Source organism: Heterocephalus glaber, unplaced genomic scaffold (genome assembly GCF_053883595.1).
Source record: "Heterocephalus glaber isolate CG9 unplaced genomic scaffold, H.glaber_assembly_v1.0 deba00001226, whole genome shotgun sequence".
Taxonomy (NCBI): Eukaryota; Metazoa; Chordata; class Mammalia; order Rodentia; family Bathyergidae; genus Heterocephalus; species Heterocephalus glaber.
Window position 1 is genome coordinate 782132 of NW_028258219.1, and position 20526 is coordinate 802657.

Below are 20526 nucleotides of genomic sequence, written 5' to 3' on the forward strand. Positions count from 1 at the left end.
CCACACTGCCTCAGCACTCCATGGCTCTCTTGCTCTCTGCCCCAGTCTGGTTCAGAGATCCAAAGTGTGTGTGTGTGTGTGTGTGTGTGTGTGTGTGTGTGTGGGGAGCAAACCAGGACCTCACCCAGGATGGTGGGAGCCACTGTATTCTAAGGATTAAGACATGGAGCCTAAAGCAAAAGGCAAAGTGGAGGCCTTCAACCACCCAGGACGGGGCCTGGGAGAGGCAGCACCTCCCAGGGCAGCTTTAGCCATCCTAGTGTCTTGGGGTGGGGTGGGGCAGGGGGGCTGTGGAGCTAGGGTGCAGCTGCTTAGGACTGGGCTTTGTGGCTAGCCTCAGGGGCTTGGGGGGCCACTCCATGGAACTGGTTGGCCTCTGAGGAGAGCACCAGCCCCTTGAGGTTCCACATGAGCCCCAGCCCTGGGCCTTTGACAGGAGATTGTTTGGATCTTGTCACTTTTGCTGCCTGAAGGACATCAGCATAATGGACAGGGCACCAAGGAGCCAAGAATCCCGGGGGAGACAGAGACCCCTGTGGAGAGACCCAGGGGAGACAGAGACCTCTGGAGATAGACACCTAGAGACAGAGACCCAGGGGAGACAGAAGCTCCTAGGGGAAGGGGCCAGTAGGATGCAGGAATGGGCCTGGCTGGTGGACATGGGCCTGGTAAGGGATAGGTCGTGCTGGGAAGCCTGCTGGATGGAGCTGGACTCTAGTCCAGGCGCTTTGGGACGCTGGACTTACAGAGGGGCCCGGGGGAGGGCGGGGCCTGGCGGAGCTGGGAGGGCGGGGCCGGGGCCAGCTGGTCGGTCGGGAAGGGGTTAGTGCGCAGGCGCTGCTCCGCCATGCTCTTCTCTGCGCGGGTCCTACGGGGACAGGGACGCGGACGCTGACAGGGACCAGGACGGAGACGGGGTTGGGTCAGGTGCGCGTGCTCCCTCGGGTGCCTCGTTTCCTAACCTCCGGCGGCCCGTCAGCCAGAGTTCTGACCTTGAGCTCTGATTGCACGCACAGGTTCGCGGCCCGGGCACACAGAGGAGGAGGGCGCTGCGCGTGCGCCGCCAGCCGGCCGCGTACCTTGGGTGAGACGCAGGCGCTCTGAGCCCAGGGAGCTAAAGTGGCCTCGTTAGACCCTGTGCCTTTCAGGGGTGACCCTAAGGGTGGCCTGGCCTCGCGTGGAGCGAGTTTCCTCCATTTGCCCTTCATATGCGAGACAGGGTCCTAGCTCAGTTACCCAGGTTAACCGTGAACGTGTTATCCTGCCTCGGCCTCCCAGGGTGCTGGGGTTACAGGCATGCACCATCTCGCCTAAGGAAAGGTTTTTGGTTATGCAGACAAGTTTTTTAACTTGTGGCACAATATAAGCAGTACATGAAATTCGCCTTTTTGGCCCTCTTTGGTGCATAATTCAGTGATACCTTCGCTTTCCTTTTAGATCCTTAGAAGAGATTATTTGTAAATGCTGTAAAGCACAACGGGCAGGACAGTCAGTGAACCCTGCACCTCAGTCTGTCCTGCTCGGTGCTTGCCCCCTCCCGGGCATGGCTGTGTGCTTGGGCTGTAAGGGGCTCTCAGGGCTCCACTGTGTTCCTGAGCCGCAAGTTCAATCCCTTCCTTTGCAGGGCAGAGACAATGGTGTCCCATCAGGTGCCCAGATGGTCCGCATGGATCTTCCGGGCCTCTCCAGGTTGGCAGAGGACGGCCTGTGCTCCTGGGGCCTCGGTGGGACAGCAGAGGTGGCCGAGAATCCCCTGGCAAGTGTCCGGCCCTCTGGCCTTCAGAGGCTGTGCCTCCACAGCCCCCAGAGTCCCCAGGGTGATGCCCACCTCTGAGCGCTACCCTGTGCAGCGGCTACCCTTTTCTGTGGTGTCTGAGGAGGACCTGGCCGCCTTTGAACGCATCATCCCAGGCAGGGTCATCACAGACCCGGAGGAGCTGGAGGTGGCCAACGTGGACTGGCTGAGGACAGTCCGGGGTGAGTCAGGCCTGGGGAGTAGCTAAGTAGAGTGTGGAGGGTAGGCCCGTGTTCCCTCTCATGCCTTTGGGAGCAGGCGGGCCGAGGAGGGGCCTGAAGTTTGAGACTGAAATGCAGCCAAGTTTGCAGGTGGTGTGTGACATCTGCAAAGGAAAAGGTGGCATGGTCCCCTGGCTGCACACATAGCTATGAACTTCTTTATGCTCTTCCCAGGTCCCCTCTCAGTGTCTTGGGCTGCTGTAACCAAAGATCACAAATGAGGGGGCTTACAACTGCTGAAGCTTCCTCTCTCGATTCTAGAGGCCAGAAACCTGACAGGCAGGTTGTCTGCATGGCCTGTCCACTCCCAGGGCCCTGGTGTCCCAGACTCCTGGTGGCACCACTCCAACCTCTGCCTACTCTCCATCTGCCTTTCTTCTTCTACAGAGACCTTGTCTTTGGGTTTAGAGTCCACCTAATCCAGGATGAGCTCATCTCAATTTTTTTTTTAATCTCAAAATCCCCCAGGATTGAACTCAGGGCCTTCCCACTGAGCTGTGTACATCCCCACCCTTTTTATTTTTTATTGTGAGACAGTGTCATTGGACAGAGTCCAAGGAGGGTGCCAAAGCCGAGATAAGAAAGGTAAACCTGCCCTACCTGTAGAATAAGTTTGTGATTTCACTTATTATCATTGCAGAAAAAAAATTTTCAGGCCTGGTTAGTAAGAAACAGAAAGGATTTATTAGGCAGACTTAAAAAAAAATACCCAGTCAGGTGGGATGTGGGGATTCTGAGAAATGAGAAGCATGATCTTTTGGAACTGGAAACATTTATGCTTTTCTCGAGGGGGTGGACACCTATGAAAAGATGGCCCACCTCCAAGAAGGGTAATGGCCCATTGTGTAGGTGGAAGTATGACCTCAGCTTTTTTTTTTTTTTTCAATAAGATGAATTATTTAAGCATTCTTTGAATTCTCTCAACCTGTTCCTTTAACCTAAAATTTCTGCTCTTTACTTCTTTTTTTTTTGGACTGGGGATCAAGCTTGGGACCTTGCGCTTGCGAGGCAGATAGTGGCACCACTGAGCTAAATCCCCAGCTCTTTACTTTTTTAATTAAGTCAGTTATGGACTTACAGTGTTCTTGAGGAGTTTGGTATGTGTCTTAGTTACATTTCTCTCCTTGACGAGTCAAAATATCCGACACCCAAAGTTAAGAGAGGAAAAGTTTATTTAGCTCACAATTTGTAGAGGTTTCAGTCCATAATTGACTGGATCCAAGGCAGGGTGGCACAGGGCAGAGGGGCAGCAGTTCATGGCAACTGAAGGCAGCAAAGCAAGGGACCTGTGGTGTCTTTCTGCCCCTTTTATCTTATCCAGACTACTTAGAGCGGGTGGCACACTCTTAATCCTAGTGCCTGTGAGCCTAGCAGGGCACCATGAATCAATCCCAGCATCACACACTCTAGATCCAGTCACCTCTGAAAAAGCCCCTATGAATACATGAGGCTTTGGGGGGATATCTAGACACAGCCGTAACAGCGTGTGATAGGTCTGGAAGGAAAAAAGCCTAAGCGAACCTAGGGAATGCTGATATGGGTAGTCTTGGGGAACTTTGTGTCCTGGAAGTTGCAGTCTTCTTTTTTTTTTTTGGTACTGGGGATCCAATTCGGATCCTTGGGCTTGCACAGCAGGCGGCGAAACCACTGAGCTAAATCCCCTGCCCATTGCAGTCTTCTTAAAAGTACAATTTTTAAAAATGTGATTTCCCTTGTCTCCTTTTTACTTACCTTTATTTTTTTTAATCCTACCTCACCAGGGTCTCACTAAGTTGCTAAATTGCCCAAGCTAGGCTCAAACTTGGGGTCCTCCTACTTCAGCCTCCCAGAGTGCTGGGGTTACATGCATGCACCATCATGCCTGGCTGCAAGATCTTAATTATTCAGTCACCAGAATAATTCTCTCCAAGTTGGTCCCCCCAGAGAGGAGGTAGGGACCTCAACCATCCCAATCCACAGAATAGGTTCTTGATTTCTCATGGAAAAGAATTGGTAGACTTGGGAAACAGCTGCCAGACTTGTCATGAGAGGTGTAGATAGATTTATTAGCCAGCAGTATCACCAGGAAGCTGGGTCCTGACACCACAGACTGGTGACTCTGCTCTTGGGCTTTTTGTGTCTTTGACAAAAGATTTCAGCAAGACGCCCAGGCAGCCGCGAAGAGTATAGGTAAAGTTTACTGCAAAATGATGGATCTTCAGAGTGATGCAGAGGGTGCATAACTTCAATCCTGAAGGTGGGCAAGCGCCAAGATGGCAGAAACATCAGATTAGGGCTCAGGCTACATTTGTAGGACTAAGTGGGGCTTCAAGGAATATTCTTTCCTTCCTCCAAGGTCATTGTCTTTTTAACAAGGAATATGGGCTGTTGGACCAACTGTAGAGAGGAAAAGTTTCCTTTCTACTCTCTACGTGGAAAGTCTCATTTAGTTTGTTTGAAGCTAAAGTTTTTCCACCCCTTCACCCATGTTGGACTTTGTACAGGCCCTGGAATCTCTCACCATGGTCAGAGGACATTCTCTTGGGCCAAAGTTTTAAACCATAAGCTTATTCGAATTCTAATAGCTAATAGTTGAGAACATGGAGGAAAAATAAAACAACATCAGTTCTTTGCTTTTCATGAGCCCCCAGCTGTCTGTCTTCAGGACTGCTGAAGTCTAACTTTCTGCCTAACAGAAGAGTGTGGGCCCTCTAGGGTGAGAGGCATTATGGTCTGTAGATGGCGGAGGTTTTATATATATATGTTTGTTGGGGTAGAAATCTGTGGAATTTAGGAATCTATAGAAAGGGGGGGCTTAATTTATTAGTGAAAGGCAATAGCCCAATTTGTAGGTGGAAAAATAGGGAAGGCCTCATTTTACAGACTTATTGTGTCTTTAAGACTCTTAGGTGTTTTTCTTTTGAGTTTTCTAGAAGGGGAAAAAGGGCATTGTAACTTTGGGCAACTTAGATTATATCCTGGAGCTATACTATGTTAGACACTCTCCTCGTCACTGAAACATAATAACTGACACTAATTAAAGAAAGAGAGGTTTATTTGGCTCACAGTTTGTAGAGGTTTCAGTCCATAGTTGGCTGGTTCTATAAGGCAAGAAGACAGCGTGTCAGAGGATAGCTGCTCACATCATGATATCCAGGAAACAGAAGATGTGAGAAGGGAAGGGCTGGGGTGGGAAATCAGTCCTTCCAAAGCCACACCCCCAGTGACCCACCTCTTCCAATAAGGCTCTACCTCCTAACAGCAAGTTAGTTACAACCACCTGTAACCCATTCAAAAAGCCCCACCTATGAGCACAGAGACTCTTACATATAAACTGTAACATTCCACCCTTGGCACCCAAAAGTCTCATACACATCTCTTCATGCAAAATGCATTCTGTCCATCTCTAAGAGTTGCCAGATCCTAACACTGCCAGCATTGCTGAAAAATCCAAGTCCAAAGTCTTCTTTGAGACTCAAGGCAAGCTCTTAGCTGTGAAGCCTTGTAAAAATCAAAAAGAAAGTTAAACACTGCTGACATACAACGGCACAGGATAAACATTTCCATTCCAGGAGGGAGGAATGGGGGATAGAGAGGACTGGGACCAAAGCAAAACTGAAACCCCACAGGGCAAACATTAAATTCCATAGTTCTATGTCTAGTATTTGGGGAAAGCTGTGGTTGAGATGTGATCTCCAAATGATTTGCGTGGCTCTGCCCCTATGGCAGTCCTTGCTGATTCTTGTAGAACTCAGTGACTCTTCTCTTGGGGTGGCTTTGCAGTTTTCCTCAGACATTTCACATTTCACATTCTTGGCTTCTCTAAGTTTCTTGGGTCTCTACTGCATTTTCAGCTTTACTCCCACAGCTATGTGAATGCCCTCTCAGAGCCACACTACTTGGCCTTCCAGGCTTCCTCTGAAATCTGGATGGAAGCCTCGCGGACTCTAAAACTCTTGCCTTCTGCATGCCCATAAAACCAGCATCGCGTGGATGGTGCCAGGTTTGCTGCTAACTAGAGCAGTAGCTAGCTTTCCTTGTACCATGGCTAGAGAGGTCTCTGAGTGCCTTCATGGTTGAGGATTATGAAGCAAATCCTAGGGAACAAATTCTCAAGCATGGTGTGTTGGGGCTTACTTCTCAAAGCAAAGTCTTTCACCTTTGCAATTTTGAGGCTGCAAAGGTGGTTCTTGTGATTCCTTCAGGGCATCTTTCCTGTTGTCCTCTTCCATCATACTTTGCTTTTTAATGCTAATCTTTTCAACAGCCAAGTTCTCCGCTGCTCCATCTTTGCAGACTAATGGTGCTTCCTTTCTGGCTAAACTCAACTTACTAAATCTTTCTGGTGGGCCGTTTGCTCTTGATTCTCAAGGTACAGATGGCTAAAAGCCCCCAGTAGTAACCATGCCACCACCTCAATATCAGACTGCCTTGAAATTTCTTCTGCCAGATTAATTAGTATGCAACCCTTAATCTCAGTCTCCTGCAGTGTCTCTGGATATGGGCAAAATGTAGACAAATTTTCTCTCAGAGCGTAAAGCACATGGCCTGGAGTCCAACTCCCAGTGGTGTCCTTGTTCTAAACTGAAATCTCCTGAGCCTGGTCTTTACTAGGTGCAGTTCTGTCAGACCATTCCTGGTCTTCTGAACTCTGACCAGACTCTCCCCTCAGGCTGGGCTCACGCCGTTGTAGGCTTCTCTAACCCACATCTCCAGACCTTTTTGTACGTCTTCCCCAAGCTATTTCCAAAGGCCTCTGAACCACATGGTCAGGTACTATGGTGCTGGCAACAGCCTCGTACTTGGTACCAAAATCTTAGTCACTCTCCTTTGTTGCTGAGACACAGTATCCAACAGCCACAATTTAAAGGAGTAGAGGCTTGCTTTGGCTCATGGTGTCCAGGAAGCAGAGGCAATGAGAAGAGAGGAGCTGGGAAGGGGGATAAAGTCTCCCAGGCCATGCCCTCAGTGACCTGCCTCTTCCAGCCGGGCCCACCTCCTCACAGGCAGTCAGCCATCAGCCCACGTAGTCCAGTCACCTTCCGCAGTCCCCAGCTGTGCGAGCACAAGGCTCTTGGGGACATCTAGGTACAGACCACTGCCTGCAGCCTTCTCTCTTCCCTTCTCCTTTAGGGTACTTGGAATTGAACCATTGCGCTGACCTATATCCCTTCCCTACTTTCTTGTCGATGAGAAAAAACACCCGAAGCCTGCAAGTCGGAAGGAATTTCAGCTCACCGTTTGTCGAGGTTTCAGTCTGTAGTCAGCTGACCAAGGCAGGGCAGCATGGCAGGGGCGTCGCAGAGGAGAAAGCTGCCTCCTCCTTCCCTTTGATCCCATCCAGGCCAAGAGCCTGTTGGTTGCTGCCCACACTTGGGGCGGGGGTGGGGCTGGGAGTGGGGGTAGGGGGTCTTCCCTCTTTAATGAGCCCACATCTGTACCCGGTACTGCGCTAAACCAGTCAGGGGACTGATCCAGCATCACACATCCATGAACCAGTCCACCTCCCAAGAGCCCCACCTGGGACTGCGTGAGGCCTCGGGGGACATTGTAGATATAAACCCTAATAATCTCCAACCCTTTAAAAATGTTTACTTTGAGACAGGGTCTCACTAAGTCAAGTTGCTCAGGCCAAGCTGCTCAGCCTGTGGTGCTCCTGGGGGAGCAAGGGCCTTAGGAATGTCGGGAAGGGGTGCTTTTGGTTGTCACCAACCCAAGTGACCTGGAAGGTGAGGCAGCCTGTGGGTTGGAGTGGCATGTGGGTTTTTCCTGCCGTGGCTGTTTGAGGAGCACGCTCCTGGCCCGGCTGTGAGCACTTGCCTGCGTATGTGCTCCTGACTTCCTGCCTCCCGCCCTGCGCTCCGTGGTCTGGCGCTGTCCACATGCTGGGCATCTGGAGGCCCTTTGTTACCGTCTTCCCTTGGAGTTAGCTGAGGGGTGGGCATGCTGCCCGGTCTCCTCTGCCTGTGACAGGAAGACTTGAGGGGGTGCCTAGGACATTTCCTGTGTGGGGAGCTCAGGCTTTGCTAGGAGGCTCCCACCTCCGAGCCTCAGTCATTTGTCTCAGGCCAGCATCCCCAGTGTGGTACAGCCCCCTCGGCGAAAGACCTCACATCACGCTGGTGACAAGCAAACTCGTCTTTCGGAGTCAGGAAGTAAGATAGGAACTGTGTGGTGTTTGATTCTTAGGGTTGCAGAAAGAATGATGACAGCTTCTCTCGGTCCCTGCTGTCACTTGGGGTCCTCTTGGAGAAGCCAGCAAGGCTGAGGGAAACCCGGGTGTCGCAGGTGGCAGTGGCTAAGCACAGCTTAGTGGGACTGCTACCCACCATGTCTGACATGAGGCAGAAAAGGCAGTGTGTGAGGGAGGACTCCACTAGCCCCCCTTACACGCTTGGGAAGATGGCTGAGTGAACGCACCATGGGACCAGGGGAGCCCTTCCTTCGCACAGATGTGGTAGTGGACTGATTAGAAATCACCACCTGGCAGCTGTTGCAGTAGCTGATTTATGAGGATGATCAGCATATCCTGAAGTCATCAGGTGGCAGTTTGAGGAGGAGCAGCAGTGTTCAGAGTCTCAGAGGGAGATAGTGATTTTGTGGCGGAGAAGCCTCCTGGACACCCCTCAGCATGGGCCCAGCCACCTTTGACACAGTGGAGTGGAGAACGGCAGGATCTCCTAAGCTCTACTGCATGCTGATCCCCACAGCTGGAGCTGCTCCCTGCCCAACACATCACTGGGCCCTGCCTTTCTCTGCCTGTCAAGACAGCTGTGGTGTGTGGGTCCCCTTGCTGGGAAGAGCAGGTGCCTGGAGATCATCCTTTCCTATGAGCGCAGACAGACATGTGCCGGTCACTTCCCTGGTGGCAGCTGATGTGCTGTTCTCTGTCCCAGGCTGTAGTAAGGTGCTGCTGAGGCCTCGGACCACGGAGGAGGTGTCCCACATCCTCAGGTAACACCGAATGTGGTATCCCAGGTAGGGACGCCCGGCATGGTTACAGGGTCACACTTGTAGCGCCATCCCTGTGCCATGCTGCCTCCTGGGGTCCCTTTTGTACACCCCTTTCCCCAAACCCCTGCCCATCGGAGTCCTCACTTTAGGTCTTCGCAGAGTGAGCCTGGATGGGGAGGAGGTGACCTTGATGGCCCCAAAGCGTGGTCTGGGCTGTGGGTCAGGGATGTGGGGACCCAGCATCAGCAGAGGGACTGCAGGGAGCAAGGCAGTGGGGTGTGGGCACCGTGGAACCTGCTGGGTTTTCAGGAGTCCCCTCCTTACAGGTGAGGCCCTGAGGCTGAGTCAGGCCACACTCACTGCCTAGCCATGGTCAGGGTATGTGTCAGGCACAGGGCCTGCGCACCCTCACTGAGGGCTCTGCCTTCCTCAGTCTCCCCATGGGTGTGGTGGGAGCAGCTTCGGAGAGGCTGAGGGCAGGGACCAGACTTGGGGGTGGGTGTTTGCCCCATGCTCTGGCCTTTGTGGACAGTGGCCTGGAGTGGAGACGCTGGCCTGACGCCCCTCCCGTGCTCATCTCAGGCACTGTCACCAGAGGAACCTGGCTGTGAACCCGCAAGGAGGGAACACAGGCATGGTGGGGGGCAGTGTCCCCGTCTTCGACGAGATCATCCTGTCTACTGCCCTCATGAACCAGGTCATCAGCTTCCATGATGTGTCCGGTGAGCCTGTGCTGCCCATTGGGGACCCATGTCCCTCCCTGTGCTGCTCGGGGTTGTCCTTCCTTGTCAGCCACCTGGACTATGGCCAGGTGAGCAAGTGTGTGCCTCCCAGGCTGGCAAGGACCGGCAGCTGCAGTCAACTGCTCACCACTCTGGTCCCCTTGGACTCCGACATGCTGTGCCACATCAGCCTTTCCCGTGGCGTGGTGACTCAACAGGGCCTTCTCTGCCCCTGGGGCATGTGGCCTAGGTCTTTGTTTGTGGCTGGGCACTGTGACTGTTAGGGTGCTGAGCAGCAGCCCCGGGCTTCCCCCATTAGACGCCAGCAGTGCCCACACTAGTAAGTACCCAGACATCAACAGAGGCTGCACCGTGAGCCCCAGGGAGGACACTGCTCTGTAGTGATCGTCTTACTCCATCTGAGTGTGTGTGTGCGTGCATGCATGCATGTGAGGGCCTGTGTAGTTTTTCTCCACTCTTGCCTTTGCAGTTTTTCTTTTGCTAAGGCGACTTAGAGCCTGGGCAGGGTAGAAGGGGAGGCCTCTTCCTCTGCCCTGCTCTACAGCAGGTGTTCCTTCTGGGTGGTTCACATCTGCAGAGTGGTGGGGGTGGTCCCCCAGCTGTGACAGGAGCCATGGGTACAACATGGGTTGCTCTCCACAGGAATCCTGGTGTGCCAGGCAGGCTGTGTGCTGGAGGAGCTGAACCACTATGTGCAGGAACGGGGCTTCATCATGCCACTGGACTTGGGAGCCAAGGGCAGCTGCCACATTGGGGGCAATGTAGCGACCAATGCGGGCGGTCTGCGGTTCTTGCGGTATGGCTCACTGCGTGGGACTGTCCTGGGCCTGGAAGTGGTGAGTTGTTGCCAGTTTGGGCAGACCCGCAAAGGTCCTGCTGTCGGTCTGTTTTCCAGGCCCTAGGAGATGGCGTGGATTTGGGAGACCACCTCAGCATGTCAGGGCACGCCCAGATCAGAGGTCCCGTTAGGCCAGCCCCCGGGTCCCACACCCCTCTGGGAACCCTGCTGTGCTCCTCATGCCACAGATGGTGCATCGACGGGAGGCGCCACCAGGAGATGCAGCACAGCAGTGTTCCACCTGGGCCAGGCCTCCCAGAGTAGAGGTCAGAGCAGGGTTATCCAAGGCCATCAGCACCACTTGTTTCCGGGAACCTGCATCGTGCTAAGTGTCACATGTTGCAGTTTCTGAAGGGCAGGGCTTTTTGTCCTGTTTACTCAGGTGGAAGACAAAGACAAAACCATGCTTATCCTTGGAATCACAACATCCTGGTAGCTTTGTTTCCTGGTGGCCACCTTTTATTTGCATGGTGTATTGCCTCCTCCTAGTCTTCAGCTGTCAGCCTCAGTCTCAAAGAACCAGCCAGCACACTTGAGGCTCAGAGTGCAAGGACCATGATGCTTGCAGGGGTAAGGGGTTCCAGTGTAGGGGACTCCACTGCAGTACTCCTTCAGGTGTGCTCCCCAGATGTCCTCTGCTCCCCAGGTATGCTCCCCAGGCGAGAGGCCTCAGGTGTGCTCCCAGCTGTGTTCTCCTAGGTGTGCTCCCCCCAGTGTATCCCCCAGTGCATTCCCCCAGGTGTATTTCCCAGCTGTGTTCCCTAGATGTGCTCCCCACTGCTCCCCCGGGTGTGTTCATCCCAGGTGTGTCCCCAGGTGTTATCCCTTTTCAGGCAGGCTTTCCTCCAGCAGCGGGACATTGAGTTTCCTGGGTGTGCAGTGATGGTAAGGTTGGGGAAGTCTTGCTCCAACCAGGAAGGAAAACCTTCCTTTATCTAGCCAGGTGACCCCTGGGGCCTCTTTGCTTCTGGGGAGATGGGGGCTCCTGGCTGTGCGTGGGGTGGGAGGGTGCTGTGGACTGAGGCACCACCCTCAGTGTGGAGGCTGGAGAAGTGCAAATGCGGATGTTGGAACCGGCCATTCTGAGGGCCTGTGTCTCCTCCCTGCCAGGTCCTGGCTGATGGCACTGTCCTGGACTGCCTGACCTCCCTGCGGAAGGACAACACAGGCTATGACCTGAAGCAGCTGTTTATCGGGTCTGAGGGCACCCTGGGGGTCATCACGGCTGTGTCCATCTCGTGTCCACCCAGGCCCAAGGCTGTGAATGTGGCCTTCCTCGGTAGGTGTCCTTGGCTTGGCTGGGCTGGATGGTGGGAAGTAGCCTGTGGGGTGTCCAGGGCTGGCAGGGTGGGGCTGGGGGGGCCCGTTTGTCCTGGCTTCTCTGTTCCCCGAGACATCGGTGGAATCCAAGACCTAGTGTCCCTGGAGCTCACAGAATATAGCCTCCAATCAAAAGCCTTTCTCTGTCCCTGGTTGAACACGCTTTGTCTATAACCAAAATGAGGTTCTCTTGCACTCCTTCACTCCATTGTGCTTGGGTTTAAGTAGTGTGCAGTGAGCTTCAGAGGGAATGATGTCATTTGTTGTATGTTTCAGGGCGCTGATTTTTTTCCTTTTTTTCAGTACTAGAGATGGAACCTAGGGCCTTCACATTGAGCTATATCTCTTTTTAACAAGTTATAAATTTTGAAAACAGATCTTTTTAAGTCAGTAAGTTGTCCAGGCTGATTTTGAACTTGCAGTCCTCCTGCCTCAGTCTCCCAGAGTGCTGGGTTACAAGTGTGCTTCTCTCAGTCTGGCTAAGATGCAGTCTTTTTTTTTTTCTTCTTCTTCTTCTTCTTTTTCCTCAACAAGGCTTTTTACTTTTGCAAAAGGGCACAAGCACACCCCACCAATGAGGTAGCAGGCACACAGGGCAAAGGAAGGTGGCCCCTTTTATCTCTAATGCATGGGAAGCAACTGACCTTTTTCCCCATTGGTTAGATTGAAGGTTTACAATCTATCCCGATTGGCTAGCTTCAGGGGTGAGAAGGGTTGGTGGACAGGGTTAAGGGAGGGTAGAGTGGGGACTTGGGGCACTGAAAGTCCTTGGCTGTTGATAAGTCATCTTTAGCCGTTAGCTGTGTTTCTGGGTCTAAACTGAGCAGGCTTTTCTTAAAACTCAGTGTGTTGAGGAGAGGCTGCGTAAGGTGGTCTAGAGTCCAAAATGGAGACACTCTTGTTTGATAGAAAAGACAGAACTATTGTTTCTCACAGTTCCCTCCCTGAGAAAAACATTCTCACTCTTTTCTTCAAACTCTGTGATCAGTTTATTCTTTCTGTTGCGTTTCTTTGTCAGGACCATGCTGGCTGGATAAGGGGGGTTCATCTCTGCTTGGCCATTTGGACTGAAGTTTTGGTAGCCAGGAGCCTGGCCAGGTGGAGGTGCTGTCCAACCATCTGCACACATTTAGCATCCACGAACTCTAAGGCAAGCAGGTCACTTGGCTACATTGCTGTCTGAATAGCTGTGTGTACATGGAAATATCTCCAAGATTTACATCACTGACTTTTTATAAGTAAAGAACAGAATTGCTATGTGTTCCCATTTGTGACAAGGAGATATGTGTACACACACACAGATGTAAATAGACATACAAATGCAAACATATAGCACAAGCACATAAACATGTCATGTGCACATAGAAGTTTTCTGAAAGAATATGTGAGAAGCTGTTGAGAGCAGTTCCTTTGGGCAAAGTTATTTCTCGAGGAAACGTAGTTCTCATTATTCACTGTATTGCACAACTTGAATGTCTTACTATGACCATATGCTTTCTTTGTAGAATAACCAGTCCTTCAAAGAATTAGCTACTAGCAGCCAAGATTCCAAATTCCAGTTGTAGGAGGACTTAAATGCAAATCTTTTAGAATGTCTTTGATTCTTAAGAACCTTTGCAAAACTAAATTCAAACAGATTTTCCACTCTAGATGTCATTTCTGGAACACAGAGCGGTTCTTCTCTGTGGAGCTGGCAGGGCTGCATTTCATCCTCCTCAGCAACTGGGATAGCTGCTGGGTTTTTCAGTGTACATTTTCTGAAGCCACTGATTTTCAGAAACCAACAAGCACACCCCATGATGATCAAAATAACCACAATAGGGGAAATCTATGTGTTGAATTATGATTTTTCTGATTCAGACTTGGATAGATGCCTGTTGCCAGGCAAATGAAGACCAAGCAGATTACTTTGGTTGCATTGCTTCTGAATAGCTGTATGCACTCCTGATGTCACTGTGCCATTGCTGTCTTTCCTCGGGGACACGGACCCTCTGGAGTCCAGGATATCTGGGGAGCTGGCTTGCCTGCAACTGCCTTGCACACCAGTTTTTTTCTTGCTTAGGAAAATGGTTGGTTTTGGGGACAGTGACACTTGGCGTTGATGTACAGGTTGGAAATACCCAGCAGATGTTGCTGTTTCACAGCTGTTGTTTCCACAATGAACGACAGCACTGCGTGAGTCTGATGGGTCAGGTCAGGTCTGGAGGCCTCACCGTCCCCCATCAGCGCAGCTCATGTGGTGTCCCCTCTTGCGTGGGAAGGCGGTCTCCGGGGTTGTTCTCACGGTGCTAGCCCTGCTCTTGTCAGTGGGGGAGGAGGCAACAGAGTGCAGCCTTTGTGCCGCCTGTGCGCAGAGGAGCGTGCTAACTTCTGTGAGAGAGGGCTGGACTGTTCTTTGCCCTCTGCCCTCTATCCATCTGTGAACTGTCTGAGTCTCATCCTGGGCACGAGGCCTGACCTGTGCTTCATGATCTTCAAGCCAAGCCTGGCGGTCATCGAGAGGTCGGGAAGCTTCTCTGCTGCCACCACTGAGAATCCAGCCGTACCTCAGCCTTGCAGTCTGTCCCTACTGCGCCCTGGGCCTCTCTCCTTTCCTTTGGTCTTCTGAAAATTTCCTTTTCATCTCTCTGGAATTGCTGAACTTCCTAAACTGTGGCTCGGTGCCATTTAGTTTGGGGAATTCCTGTGTTGCCGCTTCTGGTCTTGGCTGTGCCTTCTGCTCTGGGCACAGTGGCTGGACGTCAGATGACTTGCAGCTGCATGTGGCTCCTGACCTCCTTCCTGCCCTCCATGTGTGGCCCCGGTGCCACATGCCACATGCTTGCTTCTCCCGGCCCCCTTCCCGTCCATGCTTGCTCCCTTTGCCGTGTAGCTTGTGTGGCCAAGCACGTCTGGGAGGGGTCTTCCTGTCCACTGGATATAAATTTGATGGTTATTGTCTTCATTTCTAGAAGTCTTATTCATTTTTTTCAAACGTGCACTATCGCTTTTCATAGTTGTCTGTACATTCCAGGTATTTTGAACCTCTGCCTGTCTTCACATGCAGCCTGTGTGATTTTCTGTGGTCTCGTGTGGAGGGCAGCTCAGTGTCTGGGCTCTGTGGTGTGTGGTGCCAGTTGTCCCTGGGGCTCTGTCTGAGGCACCCGGTCTCTCTCCTGTGTGTGGGGCTTCCTGGCAGTGCTGGCTCATGGCCGTGAAGAGTGCTGTGTGGGGCTTGAGGAGGCGGAGGGTGAAGGTGCCCTCCTAGGGGACAGCCTTGCTTTTGCTGGCTGGCAATGGTTGCCCTGAAGCCTGGGCTTGTGTAGCCCTCCTACTGCAGGGTCTCTGGGGCTGCCCGCCCACCAACACATCCTCTCTGTCACGTGGTCGGTCAGCTCCCTGGGTTGGTGCTGCACTGGTGGCCCCTAGCCTGGAGCACTTCGGGGACCTCAGGGTGTCCAAAAATTTGGAAGAGCAGATGAGACCGGTGTCAGTGATGCTAAAAGAAACGCAGGCAGCCGCTTTTCAAAGGCTGCCCCTTGCTGGCCCGCACATGGAGACTCCAGGTGTGGCCCCTCTGGATTCCCCACCAGCCGAGCACTGTGTGGCAGTTCCTCGGCGTGTGTCTTGTCCCGACCTGGACTCTGGAAGTGACCTCCAGACAGACTTGTTGGCCAACACGCAACTGTCCCTGCAGCCTGGGCCTCCTCTCCTCTCCTCTCCTCACCTGGCCTTGCAGGTTACATGGGTGTTGCTGCCCTCAAGGGGTACCTGGCACCCACAGATGTGCCTCCGAGTCCCACTGTCCTTGTGCTACATGGCCATGATGCCTTGTGACCTGTTGCAGGCTGCCCGGGCTTTGCTGAGGTCTTGCAGGCCTTCAGCACCTGCAAGGGGACGCTGGGCGAGATCCTGTCTGCGTTCGAGTTCATGGATGCTGAGTGCATGCAGCTGGTTGGGCAGCACCTCCACCTGGCCAGGCCTGTTCAAGGTACAGCCACCCCTGCTGTGGTCAGCACGGAGGTCTCCAGGTGGGAGGAGGGGCCCTGGCACCAGCAGTGCTGCTGAGGCAGTGGGAGGGGCCTTCTCAGGGTGACCCTGGGGGTGAGCATTTCCAGGGGTGCAGTGCCTCTTCCAGGAAATCTGGGCTTGGCAAAAGGCTGCTGCTCACAGGCCACCTCCTGATTCTGTGGCCCAGAGCTTGGACTCCATGGGGGACTCCACTGGGCCTGGCCCACTGTACATGTCTGCCTCTTCCAGAGAGTCCTTTCTACATCCTGGTTGAGACTTCGGGCTCCAGCGCAGAACACGATGCAGAGAAGCTGGATGGCTTCCTGGAACAGGCACTGGGATCCGGCCTCGTGACTGACGGCACTGTGGGCACTGACCAGAGCAAAGCCCAGGTGCCCTTTTGTGGATTGAGCCCTTCTTCCCTGCCCCGTGCAGCCAAGGTGTCTGATGGCGTCGTTGTCCTGCGTGCCTGAGGCATGGCCAGGAGTCATGTGGGTAGAGAGCTGCGTGGGATGGAGAGTGATTCACTGGGCCCAGATAATTTTCATCAGTAAACTCCCCACCCCGAACTGCAGGGTGAACGGAGTAGTGGGGCTTGTGGAGAGCTATGGGTCGCTGTCATGGGGCCCTGGCTGGCGGGGTGTGTGGGTCTCTCTCTGGGCACCTGGCAGTGTGCAGCTGTTGTCTCCCTGGTGTCCATCTTGTCCTTGGCTGCAGTGTGCCGAATGGCCAGCAGGGGGCAGGGTGGCCGTGGCTGTGGCCTCTGTTTAGAGAGGATCTGGATGTCCTGTTTGAAGCCACCTCAGGCTTGGGCTTTTGACTTCTCAGGTATGAGACTCCATGTACCCTAACCCTCTGAGGCATCCAGTTCTGAGGGACGCATCGTTGCCCTGCTCTGCAGTCCTGGGAGTGGAGCTTGGTGACAGGATGTTGCTCTTGCCAGCCGTGCATCTTAGTGTCCCCTCATCCTGTCATGGTGCCATCATCTGTTTTTGCCTATGAGGGCAGGAATGTGGGTCGCTCATGGCTATGTCCTGGGCATCTCCTGCGGAGCCTGCGAGGGAAGTGTCCCTGAGTGGTGGGCACTGGTCAGCTGCCCGCTGGCCCCGTCTGCACCCAGCTGGGGCCATAGAGCAGTTGTGCTTCCTCCCAGGGCTCCCTGGTTCCCTGACCCCATTGTCCTCAGCCCTGGCAGATCATCTGTGGTGACAGACACTCCCTGGCCCGGTGGCCACAGGTGCAGAGATGCCCTACCCGCTGCTTTGTGTAGGTACCTGCGCTGCCACACTGAGTGCCTTCTCCTTTGGGGACCATGGGTAGTGGCTGCCTGACTTGGAAAGGAATCTCCTTGGCCAGAGCCACCTGGGAGGCACTTGTAGTCCTGCATGGCCCACTGTCTCCCTGGGGGCCTGTCCCCAGCCCCTCCATGTCCTTCACTGGCACCACAGTTGACACAGGGCCAGCAGCTGTGGGAGTGGCGGCTGCATGGTCCCTTTTGCTCCTGCCCACTGTGCCTGCAGGCTTCCCAGGAAAACCCCTGAGAGGTGCAGCCCCACGCCTGTGCCCCTCCCACTGGTGCTGATGGTGGATCTATAGCACTGTGCCTTGGCCAGGTTTGTGTGGTGCGGACTGTGGAGGCCTCTTAGAGCCATCACAAAGGCCTGTCTGTCGGCCTTGCATGGGACAGACTGGGGAAGCGCTGCTTGGATTCGGGTCCTCTGTGGTTTTCCCTGTGGAAGCTCTGGGTTTCTGATGAGACTTGCAGGTGGGCCTCAGGTGGGTCTGCAAGAGCCAGGATTGTGTGATTAAGAGCAGCCTTGGACACCCTGCCTGGCTGCCTTCCCTCACCTGCTGGCTGGAGGCCTGGGCTGTGCCTGGGCTGTGGAGCCGTGGCCAGCAGGTCGGTCTGTGTACCTGCTCTTCCTCCGTGCATCCATTCGTCAGCCAACCCTGGCTGGAGGTGCCAGGCTTCTTCCTGGCTGCACTGTCGCAGTGACCTGGAAGGCAAGGGCTGGGCCTGCACAGCCCGCAGTCAGGGCCATGTCCCTTGTCAGCCTCAGGGTGGTGGGGGCCGGAGGGTTCTGCAGGGCCCTGGGCTGGAGCCCGCATGTTCCAGAAAGTTCCCAGCATGGAGACTGGAGCAGAGTGGGGCGGGCAGGGGCAGCGTCTGACCAGACCCTGAGATCCTCGGGGCAGATGGGTGCCTGGGAGTGGAGTGACCAGGCCTCTGTGAACACCAGTAAGAGAACCGGGGACTCGGCATGGGTGAGGGTTGCTGATGAGTTGTCCTGGGTGTGCTTCAGGGTTAGCACGCTGCTGTGCTTACCTTGAAGGGAATGTGGTCCCCTTTGAGGTTCCACTTGTTGTGGTCCCTGGAATGACGAGGCCTGCGCAGGGTTCCAGGCCCAGGTGGGACCGTGCCTGGCCGAGGAGGGGGCCCCACAGCGGGGAGACACAGCTCTGTCCTCTCATGGGCCTCAGATGCCCAGAGCCAAAGGAAAACCAAGTGGACCGCAGAGCCATTCACCTGAATGAGCTGCCTCTCCCGACACAGTCCTTGGGCCCGGACCCCCTCCCTGGGCCTCACTCTGCCTCTGTTTCCCTGCCCCAGCCACCGGTCTTTCCCTTCCTTGTCCGTGGATCTTCCAGGGCCCTGCATGTCCGCCCCTTCACCTGCACTTCCTGCCCCTGCTCAGCCATCCCAGGACCCTTTGCCTTGCAGCAGAAGAGTGCCTGGCTTCTCCCAGGAGGGCCCCTGAGTCTCAGTGCTGCCCGGAGTGAGCCTGTGGTGGCGTGGGTCATGGTCTGGGGCCTGCAGCCATAGACAGGGAATGTGCGTCACCCTGGGGCCTGGCTGCCTGCTGACAGTGGCAGAGGCTCAGTCATGGCGACACTTGATGTATGGCTTCCCTTCTGCCCTAGTCGCTGTGGGCCCTGAGGGAGAGGATCACAGAAGCGCTGAGCCATGATGGCTACGTGTTCAAGTACGATGTCTCCCTCCCCGTGGAGCGGTTCTACGACCTCGTGAGCGACCTGCGTGCCCGCCTCGGCCCACGTGCCAAGCATGTGGTGGGCTACGGCCACCTGGGTGAGCTGTGCGGGCTCTCCAGCACCAGCACTGGCTCCGTGATGCTGGGGACCTGGAGGCTGAGGAAGTGCTCCCGCCTCTGGCTCCTGGCTGTGTGGGAACGACCGTGCCATGCACTTTCAGTGGCCGTGCCCGGCCAGCTCGGGGCCCTGGGCATGCTAGGGTGTGGCAGAGGGTGCACCCCTTCCTGGGCACCCGATCAGCGTCTGATTCACAGACCTCACTCTGAAAGAAGGGAGTCAAAGCCTGTGTTGAGTGACACAGCGCCGCAGGTCACACGTGGGAGGAAGCGGCCGTGGCCTCCCCGTCCAGGGTGTCCAGCCTGTTGTCGGGGGCATGCTGGGAGGTGTGGCAGTGGCCGTGGAGCCTGGCCTGTGGTGCTGGGGTCACCTGCCCGGAGCTCTGTGAGCGGGGCTCAGGTTCTCCCTCCGTGGTCCCCAGAGGGGGTGAAGGATGGGGCAGGTCCTTGGCCCTCCAGCGTAGCTCTCCAGGGCTCACCCTGCCTGGGTGCCATTCACCCTTGAAGTGGAAAAACCCATGCAGCTCAAGGGCAGGGCTGCTGCTCTGCACTTCTCGCAGGCAGACAGGCTTGGGGCGCCAGAAGCAGCCAGTGTGGAGGCCTGGGCCGCCTGGCCACTGCAGATGGAAGTGGGGCAGCACAGGCTGCACACTCCCGGGGCTCCCGCAGGGTGTCGGCATGCCCAGCCTGACCACTTGCCCTTGCCCCAGGGGACGGCAACCTGCACCTGAACGTGACCGCAGAGGCCTTCAGCACAGCGCTGCTGGGTGCCCTGGAGCCCTATGTGTACACCTGGACGGCCGCACAGCGTGGCAGCGTGAGTGCTGAGCATGGCCTGGGCCTCAGGAAGAAGGACGTCCTGGGCTACAGCAAGCCGCCCACTGCCGTGCAGCTCATGTGGCAGCTCAAGGCTCTGCTGGACCCCCGGGGCCTCCTAAACCCCTACAAGACGCTGCCTGCCCACGCCTGACCAGCCTCTGCCAGCTCTGTGGGGCGAGGATGTGGCTCCTGGCAGGACCTATGGGCGGCCCTGCTGATGTGGGCAAGCAGAGCCCCTGCCATGGCTGCCCTGCTTGGTGCCTCCTGCCGACTTGTCCTGGGTGGCCGGGTGAGCGGCTGCTGCCCACTCTGCTGTGGTGGGTGCTGGAGGCTGTGGGCAGAGCTGAGGTACCCCAGAGGCCCAGCCCCAAGTTGGTGACCACAGTGGCCTGGAGTAGTAGGGTGCTGTCCCCTGGGCGCTAGTGGGACCTGCCTGCCAGACTGAGCAGTGGGTGGGGGGCTGTGGTCATGTCTGAGCCCTAGTGGCAGGCATACATGTCTCCCGTCTTCTAGAAGCCCTGCCCGACAGGATGATGGCCAGGCTGGTGGCCTGCTGTGATTGCCACGAGCTCTTCAGGAGGGGGTGGATGCGCTGCCGCTCTGCAGCCATGGGCCTGGTGCACCCAGATGGCTTGTACCCTGCCAGTGGGCAGGTGGCACATGCGTTTATTAAGAATTTCTAGTAAAGGTGACTGAGCTCTCTCCGCATTCCTGTCTCTGGATACATGTCTGGTGGGAGCTGTGAGGTGCCTGCTGTCAC

General features: G+C 54.9%; 1 protein-coding gene across 12 annotated transcripts; it reads left to right on the top strand.

Annotated features, from left to right (window-relative positions):
- The first annotated feature begins 803 nt into the window (after window positions 1–803).
- D2hgdh (D-2-hydroxyglutarate dehydrogenase) lies at window positions 804–20474 on the top strand. Of its 12 annotated transcripts, XR_002390428.2 has the most exons (13): window positions 811–927; window positions 1017–1084; window positions 1625–1977; window positions 8706–8801; window positions 8892–8949; window positions 9532–9671; window positions 10335–10528; window positions 11641–11809; window positions 15677–15820; window positions 16090–16232; window positions 18763–18928; window positions 19658–20055; window positions 20280–20474. XR_002390428.2 is itself a non-coding variant. In XM_021247300.2 (12 exons), exons 3-12 carry the CDS (start codon window positions 1635–1637, stop codon window positions 19915–19917), a joined length of 1713 nt encoding a protein of 570 aa, XP_021102959.2. In that variant the 5' UTR covers window positions 811–927; window positions 1017–1084; window positions 1625–1634; the 3' UTR covers window positions 19918–20474. The 12 variants fall into 12 exon arrangements, 10 of the variants coding, with proteins under 10 accessions (XP_021102960.2, XP_087067008.1, XP_021102959.2 ...); XR_015451168.1 differs by lacking the exon at window positions 8706–8801; XM_021247300.2 differs by having other exon boundaries at window positions 19658–20474.
- Window positions 20475–20526: the final 52 nt, after the last annotated feature.

Excerpts from the sequence above, each read along its gene's own strand:
- D2hgdh (XM_021247301.2), top strand. The coding sequence starts at position 1,635 with ATGGTGTCCCATCAGGTGCCCAGATGGTCCGCATGGATCTTCCGGGCC. Across the intron at positions 8,802-8,891 it reads CCCCTTGCTGGGAAGAGCAG|GCTGTAGTAAGGTGCTGCTG; the intron begins GTGCCTGGAGAT and ends TCTCTGTCCCAG. Across the intron at positions 15,821-16,089 it reads CCTGGCCAGGCCTGTTCAAG|AGAGTCCTTTCTACATCCTG; the intron begins GTACAGCCACCC and ends TGCCTCTTCCAG.